This window comes from Cryptomeria japonica, chromosome 1 (genome assembly GCF_030272615.1).
Source record: "Cryptomeria japonica chromosome 1, Sugi_1.0, whole genome shotgun sequence".
NCBI classification, from domain to species: Eukaryota; Viridiplantae; Streptophyta; class Pinopsida; order Cupressales; family Cupressaceae; genus Cryptomeria; species Cryptomeria japonica.
The window spans coordinates 419,639,052-419,655,098 of NC_081405.1; the positions used below are offsets into that span (position 1 = coordinate 419,639,052).

Genomic DNA, 16,047 nt, shown 5'->3' on the forward strand with positions numbered 1-16,047 from the left:
TTTTTTTAAGGGTTTCCGCCATTTCTACGTTCTAGGAGGGCTTTTTTTCCGCTGTTTTCTAGGGTTCAAGATGCATTTGACACGTTCAAACCATAATATTTGAATACGCCCGATTGCTGGCTATTCTCTCAACCCTATTTATGATCTATCCATACCGCTCAGATAGTGCACAAGACCTGCTCGATTGGGTTATTCGCTGGCTGATTTAATGGATTGGTTCTATTCTAGTTTGGCGGTGGTTGCACGGATAAAATATGGAATTCCGTTCGATGCTGAAATGGAATCGTAGTTTTACCTTAGAGATTAATACATTTATAGTTAAAGTTAAATATTTTAAATTTATTAATATAACATTATATATCTTTAAAATATTAAATTTAAAATTTAATATTTTAATTTTTAATATAATAGTACATGGTTTAAAATTTAATATTATTTAATTTATTAATTATATTATAATTTTGATAGTTATTTTGTTTATTATATACATTATGCATGTTATGTATGTGGTATTGTAAATTAATTTCTAATTTTACATTATATCAATGAATCTAATCTCTAAATGTTTTTATCAAAATTAAATTATTTTAATCATTTTGTGAATATATTATATATATATATATATATTTTTAAATCAAATTCACATAAGACAAATTTAATCTCAAATCTTTTTCCCAATTTGAATTTGTTTATAATGCTTTCAAATCTATTTTACAATCTTAAACTATTTCGATATATATTAGATATATTATATTTAAATTTTTTTTATATAAGGCGAATTTAATGGCGAATTTTTTTTTCGAATTTTTCGCCTTTGTCGAATTTCATCCAAATTTTATGGTTGCCGAACTCAATTTCGAATTCGAACGTAGTGACTTAGTTAAGAACTATGGATGTTTGATAGATGAACAAATTATTTATTAATATTTAATTGATTGAGCTGCAGAATATCACTGATTTGATGCATGTTAAGGTGGAATTATCTCCTAATATATTTAGTTTGAGTCATAAGTATATTGAAGTTGATTAATTATGGCTAAAACATGCCTAAACCCATGAGGGGACATTACAGAGATCCAACAAATTGGTGACTCTGTTGGGGAGAAGATCATTATTTCCCTAAATTAAAAGGGTGGCGACTCTGACTCTTTTTATTTCAGATATATTGGGGATTCAATTAAGCCTTGTATGTACGGAAGATCATTGCATAAATATCATCCAGCTGATCACGTAGAATTAGGACCAAGAAAAAATAGCAGAAGAAGAAACCAAAATCAAATTCAAAAAGAAGTAAATCAAGTCGGAATGGAACACCAAAAGGATAAAAATGGGAGATCTTATAGTCAATATGTAAATCGATTGGCAGATATAGAATTCCCTACAAAAGCTGAAAGAAGAATATAAAATCAATAATGGCACACCAACATCAAGGGAGAGATAATAATGCACAGATTTTTTAACACTCCCCCAGGATTTTCATTGCCTGGAAGTACTAGTAATAAATCTTCCTCATCAAGCAGCCAAACACAAGGATCTTTGGAGCAAGACTGGCAAGCAGAAATTCTTATGCTTGAGAAAGAAAAAATAAGATTGATGCTAATACAAAGAAGAGACATGATAGCCCAGGAGGTAGCTAGCCTGGCTACACAATTTACACAAAATACTCCCCATGTGTCCACTCAATTGCAACAAAGCATGCCCATGACTAATAGCCCAATCACATTCCTTAATGACCACTTCAGCTGGAAATACCTCACGTCACAATCAACATACTATGCCAATGACATTTGCTCCTGTTAGTAACCCAATCCATTCAGTTGCGACTTCCCGTAGTAATGGATACAACCCTTTTGGGACCGGGCAATACATACCACAATATAACTATGGTGGGAATTACCAAAATTATCAATATAATACAAACCAATCTCAAGCTAGATTACAACATCAATACCAGTATGGGAATCAATATCAATACCAACAAAATATGTTCACAAGAGGTCCTATGAATGTGGATAGATATAGGCAGATGGACTTCATAGGGATTTTACCAAACCCTATCAATGACAAATTGAGAAAGGCAGTACCTGAGTTCTCGGGGAATGGAGCAGTATCAGGGGAAGATCACCTAAGAAGCTTTCAAAACATTTTGGATGAATTTGACGTGCAAGAAGAGGATGTCTTCATGAAATTATTCCTGTAATCCCTACTTGAGGATGCCAGGGATTGGTATAAGGGCTTGCCCGATTCATCAATTCACAATTGGGAAGAATTCAAAAGGATTTTTATTGAATAGTATGGAAGTCATGTAGACCCAAAGTTCGCCCTACATGAAATTACAAATATCCAGAATGGGTACAATGAAACAATTGCTAGCTTTAACATGAAGTTTACAAAATTACTTAATAAGTTAGCTCCTAATTTGAAGCCTAATGATTCAATGAGCTTGATATTTTACATTAATGCCTTTGATCCCAAAACAGGGTATGAGCTGAGTGCCAAAACCCCCCCTAATTTAACAGAGGCTTATAAAGTTGCAATTATTATCGAAAGCAACAAAAAAGCTTCCGGTAAAACAACTAGGAGAGATGATGCAAGACTCTACAATCCCGAAATACCAAATAGACAACCCAAAGAAGAAGATAAAATGGATAAAGTCATAAATGCTCTGAAAGATCACACACACAAAGTAACAAAGAATGATAGGCTTCAGTTTCAGAGAAGTGATAGACCAAGACTACATGATATGCCATACATAACTAATTGGAAAGATAGCAGGCCTATTGATGAAAAGAATAACAATAAAGAGACCCTTGATGCTTTGAAGAAACAAAATAACCACTTAGTGGAGGGTGCCCCTTGGTGTGTTGCCTAGAATTTGCCACATTCCCCATTGCAATGTATTGTGGCACAAAATTTACAAGATGATGAGATAGGGTACGATGAATAAGAGGAGTATGATGATGGCCAAACAATTAATATGCTGTCTGTTATGAATGAGTATGAATTCTTTGACAATGATGGATACGAGTATGATGTCACTTACCAAAAACAAAATGGACAAATCCATCAGCAGGAAGTGTTTTCAGATTATGAAGATGATTGCAGCAAGGGAACCTTGAGAAAGAATGATACCGTAGCATTAAGAAGACCTTTTGAAGAAGAAATTGCCATAGTGGGACGTTCCTGCCTCTTGAGGGCCAAGAGGTGAGTTGTCATAGTGGGACGCTGTCCGCTCTTGGGCTTAGTTGGGTTGAGTAGTTTACAGGCACCCTCTCGAGGCTTTCCTACCAAACTAAACTATGATTGGTTATAGGTAGAAAGACATGTTTATCATTCTTTGTAATATATGTGTTATTAATCCATGTATTTATTTGTCAATTCTTAAGTTTATTGAATGACTAGATTAAGTCAAAAATGATAAACTATATTGTGGAATTACTAATTTAGGACAAAATTCAGGTAATCCCTAGTTGGGGACATTACAAATTTCCACTTAATATGCAATATAAATTACTGATATGAATATTAAAATTAAACACCAAGTAACCATTGCTGTAATAAATAATGGCAATGACAGGACAATGATTGCACTAGGCATACTAGAGCATATATTTAACAACAAAATAATAGATTTGATATAAATCACACCTTGATAGCACGCTTGAAATAGATATATAAAAGATTGAAATTGGTTTCTGGTGAATGATCTTTCAATGCTACGACTTCAACCAATAATATACAGCAGCTGATATTGACTGGATTGATGAAAATATTGAAGCAGTTGAGTTGGGTAGTTGTTATGACAATCGATGAATGGCTACAGCAGGGCTGCGAACTAACCTTCTTGGCAACACATGTTAACTGTAGCATATTCAAAAGGATTGACCACTCAAATGCTGTATTTGAGTCAAAACCCTAACTGTATGAGCTAGGTACTACTGTAATATTCGCTGCAATAGCCATTAATTATGGTAGGGCACAATTTTGTATGGCAGCAATGAAATTTTGCAGCAAATAGAATGTTGATACTTAAACTCAAAATCTAAACTTGTCTCACATAAATATTTGATAGGAAAGTGCGATTGGCATAGGAGGTGTACATTGCTCAAAGCCCAACAACTTCTTCAATCTCTATATAACAATAATCTCGGCAATAATTATCTTTAAAACTCCTCACAAACAGTAGCTATAGTGACTGAAAACAACAGATCTAACCTTGTATGACAACAAATAATACTTGATTCCCTTCACAAATAGAAATGGTAATGCCTTGAAAGTATAGCTCTGATTTGGTTGCAAATATTGATCAATCCAATACTCCACAAATCAAAATTTTCAAACAAATCACTGTAGTGACACTGTAGCAAAGTGAACGACTTCAATCTTTTAGCACATATGTGATTCCTGGATGGAATCACCTCACATGGAGAAGAGGGTTTTTGTCCTAAAATCCATATGGAAACTAAAAGTGCTTTTGTCCTTTGGATCTCTCACACAAAGGGTTTTCAGTTTTGAATGCTTCAATCTTCAAAATGTTAGGAACAATGAAATGACAAAACGAATATGCTTTTGATCAGTGCCTTTCTTTTATAGTTGGCTTTTGGACCCTCTATTTGACTTTACTTTTTCCTTCCAAGTATTAAAAATACTTTTAAAATTACAAAAACTCTTTTTGAATTCCATATCAAATAAGTGTTAAAAACTCATTTTAAATATTACAAAGGTCCTATAGTATTTAAGCCACCCTTCTGAAAATAAAGTGATGGGGTCCACCAAAAATCTTTTTATTTAGAATAAGGAAACTGCCCAACAAGTTACACGACTGAGCAGTGTGCTTTGTAAGCTGAGGGAATTTATTTTCTTGTGTGAGCATTAAATAAAATGGTTGTTTGCATGCCTGTATTTCAATGTCGGTGTTTTCAAATTAAAAATGAGTTAGATGCAATCACTAACAAAATAGAAAAAATAAATTGATTTAAACATGACCATAGTTGTTTTTAAAGCATTATTATATTTATTTTATATCAATTCAACAATCTTCTGTATCGTACTATCACTCTAAACAAGCTGGTCTGCTACACAACTTTTGGGTTGTATGTCTAATGATAATCAACCACAAGTCTAAGCTAGAAATTGATCTGGCTGAGTTACATAAATGCAATATTGTATATGCGTTTCAATGTATTTGTAACAAATTTTGCTTACCTTATCTCTGTATTATGACATTGTTGGTTCCTAACAGTTTTAGCTTATTTACACAGGAAAGGCTAACAAAAGGCAGGAGCCAGAGTCTCAGTGGATCCCATAGTTTAGAGGAGATGGATGATATGGAAGCCTCATTATTGCGTGCAAAGAGAGAGGCTGAACTTGCTGATGGAATATCATGGGGAATGATGGAGGATGCAATTGAGGAAGATACAAAGGTAATGTTTAGAGAAATTATGGACTTTTGCTCTTTGCAATCCTTGAAAACATTGTTCCTGAATCACACTAAAATTATATTTATTCTTTATGAAAATAATGCAGCATGTAGTTTTTAAATACTTTTCATTTGTATGTAGGAAGAGGATGAGGAAGTTACTTGGGAGACATATAAAGGCGAGCTTACTGAGAAACAGAATAAAACTCGAGATAAAATTATCAAGCGGAATGAAAAGGTAATGCACACAATAATATTGAGGTGGGTTATCTGGATTCAGAATTATACCTTTATGTTGCTAGTCTTAATTCATAAAAGGATAGTATTAGAAATTATCTGTAAGATTCCTTGAGGCAATAAATGATATGACTGGAATGCTTTTAGAAAGCTTACTGCCTAACAGGGACGGTAATGATAAGAAGCTCATATTGTTGGGAGGTACAAAGTAAGAGATTCGAAACATAAATGATAAGTCCATATTTAAAGCCATTGCCAGGAAATTGTAGAATAAAAATAAATGATAGTGCTCTGGAGTGGACCTAGTATCATCAGCTAGCCTCAGATTGAGCCAAAAATTAATTCCTTTGAAATCACAAATGTGGGCCTAGAGGTTTCAAATAAATTGTTAAAATTGATCCGGTGTTGTAAGCTTGGATAACATGCTTCATTGGGGATTCACACTTTAGAACGACACACTAATTACATGAATTAAGATTGTTGAATGATGATCTGGACACGAGTCTAAGAGTAGATGGGTGGGGATTGCAGATAGCTTTGACATTCTATAATGATTGATTGATAGTATAGTTATCTGAATTGCATCATTTCTGGTACAAGGAGTCTTGACTCTTGAGTCCTACTGATCCAAACTTTTATTTTTTTATTTTATGGGACAATTTGCAAGATCATACTCCTTTTGGATGCAATCAAGCTCCTCCATTACCTGATTGATCTCTGTTGACGGGAATAATCATTATGTTATGTTGTTATATTATGTTTATGTTGTCGTCGGTAATAATGAGTTACGGCGGGCAGTTAATTAGCTGACGGGTAGGTAGTTGGAGTTGCGACGGTTGTGTCGCACCCCTTCGGGTATTATATATGGTGTACCTTTTCTTCGAAGTAGGATCATGTTAGTCATGTCAAATGTAATGTTATAAGCACTTATTGTACATGGACTGTGGAATTAATATAGAGGCTGGTTATTTAATATATTTCCATTATGTTCTATGCATTTACTTTTTGCATTTAACTGTTTACCCGAGAGGGCAAACATTTGGCGCCGCTGCCTAGACGAACTCGGGAACGGAAGACACGGATGGTGCACAGACACAATGGGCCTACCCGTTGGTGAAATAAACTCGGAGGCCGACGACGCGTGGACAAAACTTTACACAGGAGAAGACACGGCAATGCGAGGATTTTCGATTTTGCTCCAGGTAGCCATTCAAACATACGTTCGACGAGAAGCGGTGGAGGCAGAAATCCCACCAAGTGCCGTGTGGACAGCGCTGGAGGTTAGCCCGGCAGTAAACCGGTTGATGAACCACCTCCCCCGGTTGCTTGCACAGGCATCGCTGGCACAACAAGCCCGCTTGGAGGAGATTGCCCAGGAAGAGCGACGACAACAAATCCTGCAACGCTACGAAGAGAACAGCCGACAGGTAACGGAACGAGATGGCGCCAGGCCAGGAGGAAATTGAACCTTGTAATAATCCCGACACACTGCTGATATAAATTGTGGCCGAAAGGCAAAATAAAAATAAAAATAATAAAAGTTTTTTTTGTGTACATGGCGTGTGTTTGCTGTGTATGGAAGTGACTTATGCCCAATAGACTAAATAAGGACAAAATAAAAAGATACAGAGTGACGAATGGGAAGTGGCACAAACCGCGTTGAATCTTAGACAGCAGATAGAACGAAGGCGTAGGCTAAGGCAGCTTGCCGAGGGACGATCGGCCGAGGGGTTGCCCGAAGGGAACCCAGGAGGTGTCACGGAGGTTGCGGAGGCAGAGATAGACGGAGAGAACTACACTGTCTACACTGTTGTAGGGCTGCCAGAAGGAGTCACGGAGGGTGCCGAAGGAGAACTCTACAGTTCACCAGAATACCACCGTAGGGTAAGAAGCCGCGAAGAGTTGGTGGAACAAACAAGGCGAAGTCTAAACCTGATCGACGCTACCAGAGACTTGCTAAAGAATTTGTCCATTTCAGAGGACAACCGGAGGGAGACATCGGAAGGTGACGGTACGACCGAAGGTGCCGAGGGAGCACAAGGGTACCGTACGGGAGGCAATTTGGTTGGTTCGGTGTCAGCAACTTTTTCCGGAGGACCCACGAGTGGAGGTTCAGTTGCAGGAGGCGGAGGATCGCCAGGCACAAGCACACAAGGAATTAGAGGAGCGAGACCCAGCGGTGGGATGGCGAGTAAACAAAAATTGCCAAAGTTCACAGGGGAGGGCAAGGAAGACCCCTTACGGCACTGCCGTACATGTGAAACCATTTGGTCCGCCAACGGAGTAATGGACCAGGATGACTGGGTACAACAGTTCCCAGCGACGTTACGAGGAGTTGCCATAGATTGGTACTTTGATGTGGACAAGCAAAAAGTGGCCACGTGGGCCAATCTACAGAAGGAATTCACGAGGGAGTTTCAGTTGCTCCGTGATGACAATGAAATTGTAACGGAGATATACAGTACCAAACAAGGTACCGGGGAGACAGTACGGGCATACAGTCGGAGGCTGAAAGAACTCTTGGGTAAAATGGAAAGCCAACCCGCAGATGGATTGAAGAAACGATGGTTCGTTGAAGGGTTGAAATCCTCCCTACGGAGGAAGATGAAAATTGTACCCCCGACGTCATATGACGACGCTTATAATAGGGCGATGGACTTGGAGAGCGAACACAAAACATCAAAGAAGAAGAAAAGTAATAAATCCTCATCCGAGGACGATGACTCTTCACAGGAAAGCAGCAGTGATGGCGAGGCTGGCAAACGGGTGCAAGCGCTCCAGAAAGACATGGAGCGAATGAGAAAGGAATTCAAAATAATGAGAAGCACTAGTCGGAACGAAGGGGACATATGGTGCACTGAGTGCAAAGAGGAAGGGCACACAAAGGGTACTTGCCAAAAGAAGGCATTCTGTGAGATTTGCCAAGTGATGGGACACTCCACCAAGGAGTGCCCATACAACATGAAAACCCGAAGTACGCAAATGAACCAGGGGCTGTTCACGGAGCAGGCCACAACATCCGCACCAACGGGTACCGGCCAACATACTAACACAACGGCATCATCTAGAGGATACCGGGACAACAGACGCGGTGGCGGAAGGAGTAGCAACAATAACAATAACGGAAGCCGTATCCAGTATGACGCCAAGGGCCGGCCAATCATCCAATGTAGGGCTTGTAATCAGTGGGGGCACTTCGCCCGTGATTGCACGAAGGAAGCCACCCCTCAACACATCTGCCGTTGGTGTGGGCCAGGCAACCATGAGGACGCAAATTGCCCGCAGGCAGGGGTTAATCTCCTCAACATTGAGAAGGCTGAGAAGACTGGTGAGAAAGAAGTATTGGCGATCACCTGCGCCCAGACGAAAAAAGCCACTTATCTAGACCCCCGTACGGAGAAGGAGAGATTACGGGAGGCAAAGGCCAATATTGAACGTGAGATGATGACCGAACGACGGGACAATGAGGTGGCGAGTACATCATCCCATATGGAAGCGGAAAATAACATCATTGGGCAAATCTTGCAGATGGAGGTGCCGATAAAGGTAAAAGACCTTCTAGACTCTATGCCACAATTGAGGACTGCCATCCTCACCAATGTGCAAAGCACCGCAGCGTCGAGTGCACCACAGGTACGGGTTCCCGCCACCGCATCGTCGAGTGCACCACAGGTACGGGTTCCTGCCACCGCATCGTCGAGTGCACCACAGGTAGGGGTTCCCGCCACCGCTTCGAAGAGTACACACAGGTGGAGGTTTCCGTCAGCCCTTCGACTGACCCAATGTTATTAGCCTTGAGCAATGGTAGACACCCAGCCGTGGTAGAAATGGGTATCCGTGGGACCATTCTGAAGGACACCATTGTGGACGGGGGATCTGGGGTGAATGTACTACCAGAAGAAACATGGAAGCGGCTGGGGAAACCCACCCTATGGCCACCCACATTCAACCTAGTGGGAGCGGACCAACATGGCATTAAGCCACTCGGGCTGTTGATGGCCCAGCAAGTGACAATTGGTACGCAACCATTCTTGTTAGATTTCGTGGTTATTCCCTCGAAGAAGAAAGGCTATGATGCCATCCTGGGGAGAGCGTGGTTGATCAACGCGAGGGTAAACCACAACTGGAAGAAAAATACACTTTCCATGGAGAAGGGAGGGCGGAAATATACCATTGACCTACACACCCAAGATGTCGGTGAAGAGCTCGCCTCTTCAGACTCGGACTCAGAGGACTCTAATAAAAGGGAAGGGGGTCCCGATGAAAGCAAGGGCAAGAACGCGATGGAGCCGAACAATGAAGGGGTGCTCGAATTGGAGGGATGTTCTGAAGATGAGGTATGCTCATTTAACGGGCTCTTCCATTGGCAAATGGAGGATTACGAAATGTTCCAAAGCTACAGGCTCGAAGTAGAGGAACCAGAGCAACCAACAGAGGTGTACCCGCTGGAATACAAAGAATATTGGAAGGGAGACGCCCCAAACCTTGGCGACGTAAATAATCTGAAGAGTGTCAGCAACGATTGGAACCCTGTGTGCAAGACCGCAGTATTCAAAATCTTTATTATTCTTCTTCTTCTTATGTACGGGAAGGAGGTCGTGGTCCCTGTAGAATTTGTGGTTCCAGGTCTTCGGATGGCCATGGAAAATAGACTTGCCACCAACGGGTACAAATTGAAACCGTACCACGTGAAGTGCGCAGGGGACCCGAGAGGTCGGAAGGACACCCTAGAGCTCAAAGGGGGACCTGAGCGGATGGAAGGGGACCTGAGAGGCGAGGCAGGCGACTCAAGAGGCACAGGACCACAACAGGAGACCCTTGGGCAAGGAAAATTGAGAAGGATGAAGGGCGATCTCAGAGACAGGGGACCCCAACAGAAGACTCTCTAGCAGAAAAAAAAAAAGAAAAAAAGAAAAAAAGAAAAAAAAATCGTATGGCCGTACGGGTCAGCTGACCGTACGGAAAAAAAAGGAGAAGAAAGCCACGGTGGAACCATCGTACGGTAGCACCACCGTGCGGTGGCAACATCGACGGTGGGGCCATCGGCAGTGGAACCACCGTGCGGTGGAACCATCGTACGGTGGCAACACCGGCGGTGGAACCATCGTGCGGTGGAAACCACTGCTGTCGCGGAGCACGAAGACATAAACGCAGCCCCCGCACAAACAAACACAGACGTACGGTGGAGGGTGTTGACCGCACGATCGGAGGTGCCAGTGCTGTTGTTGACCGTACAGGAAGGTTGTATGGCCGGGATGCCATTGGGGAAATTACAGTGCCAAAAAAAAAGAAAAAAAAAACGACGACGGCCAGATTTAAAATGATTTGCTGGAGTTTGAAGCCAGGACACTGGAAAAGAAGGGTTTTTGGCATCTTAAAATATCACTGAAATGATGCGCTGCCCCAGGACCTCGCGAGGGGCGCTGCCCCTCGACCTCGCTGGGGGCGTTGCCCCCAGACCCCCAGTTTATTTTGAGCTACAGAAGACCACGAGAAGTGTTGTGGTTGTCCGTACTGTGAGAAAGAAGCCTGCAGCTAAGCATTGGCGGGGAAGCCATAAGCCGTAGCGGGAGACGGATTTGGAGGTTGGGAACAAACAGAGTTTGAGGGAAGGCATTGCAGGTCTGCGCAGTTGTATGACACTAGGGAGTTATTCAGTTCAGTTTTTGGCCTTTGGGGAGTGTGATGGAGGATTTGAGGTGTCTCCTAGCATTTGTGCTAGCGGATTGTGGCCACCTCATGGCATGACTGGTACGCTTTGAGGAACTCAGAGTATGTCTCGGCTGGACGTGAGGTTGCCTTGGTGGATGCACAGAGGGCTCGGGAGGAGCTGACCACCAAGTTGGAGGCAATAGTCACGTGAGACTTAGTTCAGCGTACCCAGGAGTTGGATGCCGGGAGAGCAGCACGGGTGGCTATCGAGGACAAATTGGCTAGGGAGATGGTATCAATTGAGTAGCAGTTGGTGGAAGCTAAGACTGAAAAACGTGTTTTGCAGACAAGTTTGGGTTAAGCACAGGAGGATTGTGATGGCAAAGAAAGCAATATTGGTGAAATCCGCACTTGAGCATCGGATGGTAGCAGAAACGGGTTTTTTAGGCGAGGATGCAGCAAGTGTATAAGATCCGGGCCCGACTGGCGCCAGTAGTTCCTGCCATTCATCTCTATTTTGTATTAAGTCGTCGGAGTCGACTTCTTTTCTTGGGGGGGATGATGTTGACGAGAATAATCATTATGTTATGTTGTTATATTATGTTTATGTTGTCGTCGGTAATAATGAGTTACGGTGGTCAGTTAGTTAGCTGACGGGTAGGTAGTTGGAGTTGCGACGGTTGTGTCGCACCCCTTCGGGTATTATATATGGTGTACCTTTTCTTCGAAGTAGGATCATGTTAGTCATGTCAAATGTAATGTTATAAGCACTTATTGTACATGGACTGTGGAATTAATATAGAGGCTGGTTATTTAATATATTTCCATTATGTTCTGTGCATTTACTTTCTGCATTTAACCGTTTACCCGAGAGGGCAAACAATCTCCTTGGCCATTTATCTGGTCTCCTGTTCTTTGAACTGTTTGGCCTCATAGAGCTCTCCATTTGCAACTGATTTGAAGTCATCGTCACATTTGTTCTCTTGATCCCCTTCATCTGAATTTTTTTTCACCATGTCTTCATTAACAAGGATATCAAACTTTTAGTGTACATTCCCCCCAAAAATATCATGGAATTTAAGTCGTCTATAGATAGGAAGAATATGCATTGAATACGTATCAAACTCTGCCGCCACAAATAAAGTCCAAACACATCCCCACCTTTTGGAATATTCAATGCTGACATGGCAAGAATCTGTGACAAGTAAGCAAACAACTAGCTGAAGTTGACAGCCAGACACCTCAAGCAGCCAACCAGGCACCTCAATCAACCAAGCAAGCAGTTGGAGCAAGTGGGCAAGGAGCTGAATCAGGGCAAGCAACTTAAGCACGTCAAGTACCTCAAGCAGCTCAACCAAAATTGAGAAGATCTAATGAATACACAGTAGCTTGAAAAGCACTTTAAACTCAATCCAATATTACTTTGAGGAAACCTCTAGCTTGAATAGCACAAGCTTGACAAAAACCACTTGACATCAAAGACAAAAAGTCTAACAATCTCCCCCTTTCTCATTGATGGCAACCCCACCTGCAAAGTCACCTCTTGAAACCAACAAAACAAATACTGCTCCCCTTGAGATACTTCTCCCCCAAACTTACTTCTCTCCCTTGACATCAATGACAAAACCAACCTGCAAAAGCTGAAACCATCCTGCATAACAAAAATGGGGCTGAAAGAATGTGACAATGAAAGAACTCCCCCTGAGTCCAAGCAGGCAGCTCGATGGAGTGGAAATACTCCAAACTTCTCCTTTTTGATATCATCAAGAGTGTATAAATTGTTAGCAGCTCTATTTGCATTTGCAATATGTTTACCATCTTTTATAACTTCACAACAGTCTGAATTAAAACTCAAACTGTGTCCTTGATCACACAACTTGTTGAATTGTTTGTTATTCATGTCAAAGGCTTAATTGAGTTTGGTTATGCATCTTGATTGAGCTGGCTAGTTGTGGGCTTCAGCTACTTAGTTGCCTACTTCAGCTAGTTGGGCGTGATTGAGTTGGGTGTGTGAGTGCCTACTTGTCACTTGGTCAGCAACTTTATTTGTCTAAGTGCCAAGTCATTCCTTGTCTCCAAAAGTAGAGTTGATATTCTCCAGCAAAGTTTTGTTTCAAAAAAAAATTTGTGTTTACGTGGTTATGTTTCCTTATTTTCTGGAAGTGGAGGTTTCAATTCAGATTTGTAAGTCTAATTGAATTCGTGGAAGACTTTAAAATGTATTACCAGCTCTGCCCTCTTGTAAGCGAAAAGTCTATTTTAATCCTTTTGGTGCCTTCGTGGATAGTGGAGGTGTATTTAGTTGGAGGTGTATGGAGGTGCAAATTTAATGAGCCATTAATTAATTGGGTAATTTAATTAAACCTCCTTAAGTTAAATATAAATATTTAACTTTAATGTTTAATTAATGCTCTTAAGACGTGGGTTGGACGTTTCATGCGATTTGTGTATTCTTCTAGCATATGTGCTAAGATTGCTCTGTGTATTCTTCCAGCATATGTGCTAAGATTGCTTTGTAAATTGATTATTGATTTTCTTTGTTGGTCTTTGGGAAAAGGCGTTGAATTTTTCAGAAAATTTCTTTTTATTGATTCTGGGCATGGTGTATTGTTGCCCCGTTTTTGAGCTCGACCCAAATTTTTGAAAATAGCACTCATGTAACCCTATCTTTGGGTTAATATACCCTACCATTCCATATGCTTTCAAATTGTGTTGACAAACATCATTTTATATTCAAGGCCAAAGTGTCAATCAATCATTCCCTACTTTGAAAAATTGATGTTTGTAAGGTGTAACTCAAAACACGAATTTGGATAAGAGTAGCCATGAGAATAACTCCTTATTGTCATCTAGTAGCACCTGGTCCTATCTTACCAATGGCATGCTTCGATGTCTATATGGGTGACTCTTTTTGATGTCTTTCCCAACGTGTTCATGTTATTGATTTGATATACGTATAAGTGGACTATAGACATCTGCAAGAAATAGAAAGTGGAAAATCAAAAAGATGAAGGATAAGAGGTGACTAAAGAAAAAAAGAAAAAATGAGCATGCAATTACCCACAAAAAATAATGTGATCGGTGAGATTGGTGGAAATGAAAAAAAGAATGTATTAATATTGCAAGGGTTACACATTATATTTCTAACACATCTAGTCTTCATTGGCAGTTTTTGTGTACATTGATACTTTCATCAGGGACAATGAAAGAAATACACTCATGAATCGACAAGATTCCTCAAATGAGATTTTGTCTTATGGAAGTATAACAATGCAAATCTCGATCAGGTGTCGTCAATGTGTAATTATTTTTACGAGAAGTACATGCAAAATGTTGAAATCTCGAGCAATCAGACTGTTTAGTGACTTGGTCAACTTGTAAACGTTCTCTGACATGCAAATGGTGTAGGTTTGTTATCGACAAGTTGGTCTAGTTGTTCAAAAGGCCAATGATAACATTACTTTGTCTTCTAAAAGCCGATAGTAAAGGAAAGATGTGCCACTTCACATTGTTCATCGAACCCATTAAAATGCAAATATTGGCCTTATCTTTCAAAAGCATTTGAATGTGTTATCGGCAAGTTTCTTTGGCCATAGTTTCCACTGAGAGTTGGTAATTTTGTTTTCATAAATGTTCAAACATTTTAGAGACTTTTACAACATACATAAGTTGCCTATGAAGTAAAGATTGCGCTTGGTTCATTAGCCATTCCAACTTCGGCATCTTGTGGCACTTTCAAAAGTTGCCGATGTGGTGAAGATTAGTTTGAGAAGACGTAGTCACTCCATCATCCACGTTTATCGGGAACTTAGCTGGCTGTTCCTTTCGGCAAGTTGTGACTCTTTCGAAAGTCACCAAAAAGCATACATATTGGTCCCTTCTTCAAACTGCTCGAGTAACTGATAGAGGAGGTGGCAGTCATGTCATCTCACAAATGTCAAACGGATGTTTTTACCTTAATCGGCAAGTTATGGCACTTTAGCAAATCACTGATGGAGATCAAGATCAGTTCGGAAAGATGAATCATTCCATCGTCCATCTTTATCGGCAACTTGGCCAACTTCGTAAAGAAGCTGATTAGCAGTTACAATAACTACCAATTATCCCTTAAACGAGGGTAGTCGGCTTAGCAAATTTGAAACTTGAGAACAAATGCATTTGGCAGGCCGAAGCCAAATTTAACAATCTTTGCCAATGTCATTTCCACTCGCGGAAAATAGGAGCCTTTGAAAAGGTTATAAACATCCATCAAAGCGCGAAGTTGCAGAGGAATTTTATTAGATGCTATACGTTGCAAGTACCCACATAGATATGTATATGAAATGTGAAAGCTCATCCATGGCTTGTTTGATAGACGTCTCCAAAGGCCTGATAACGAAACAAGGCTCGGTGTATTCAAGTTTTCATTGAAGTTTGTCAGCCATTTCAAACAGTTTGGAAAGCATTACAAAGGCCCGATAGCTGAAAAGATAAGGCATTTATTGTCACTATCTAAAAAACTAAGCAAATACATCTCCTTCATTTACACGTGGAAATGTAAGCTTTGCACAAAGAAATGAGCATGCATCAAATTGTAGAGTATTGAAGTACATGCGAAACACAAATCATAAGACAGAGCATGCGAAACGTTTTGCAAACAGCCTCAAAGAAGACCTTGTGTCATGGAATCCTACAAATTCAGGATATGCACGAAATATATTTGCTGAAACAGGTCTAGAATCTTTCAAGCAGATGCAAAC

At 40.5% G+C, this 16,047-nt stretch overlaps 1 protein-coding gene across 2 annotated transcripts in view; it reads left to right on the plus strand.

The window, feature by feature from the left end:
- LOC131065353 (uncharacterized) overlaps nt 1-16,047 on the plus strand; it is a 127,074-nt gene that overhangs the window by 51,421 nt on the left and 59,606 nt on the right. For both annotated transcript variants that reach the window (XR_009111406.2, XM_057999847.2), the window contains exons 6-7: nt 5,262-5,423; nt 5,562-5,657. Coding sequence is in view for 1 of the 2 variants with exons in the window: in XM_057999847.2 (XP_057855830.2) it covers nt 5,262-5,423; nt 5,562-5,657 (258 nt within the window). In the remaining variant the exon portion in view is untranslated. The remainder of the gene's footprint in view (nt 1-5,261; nt 5,424-5,561; nt 5,658-16,047) is intronic.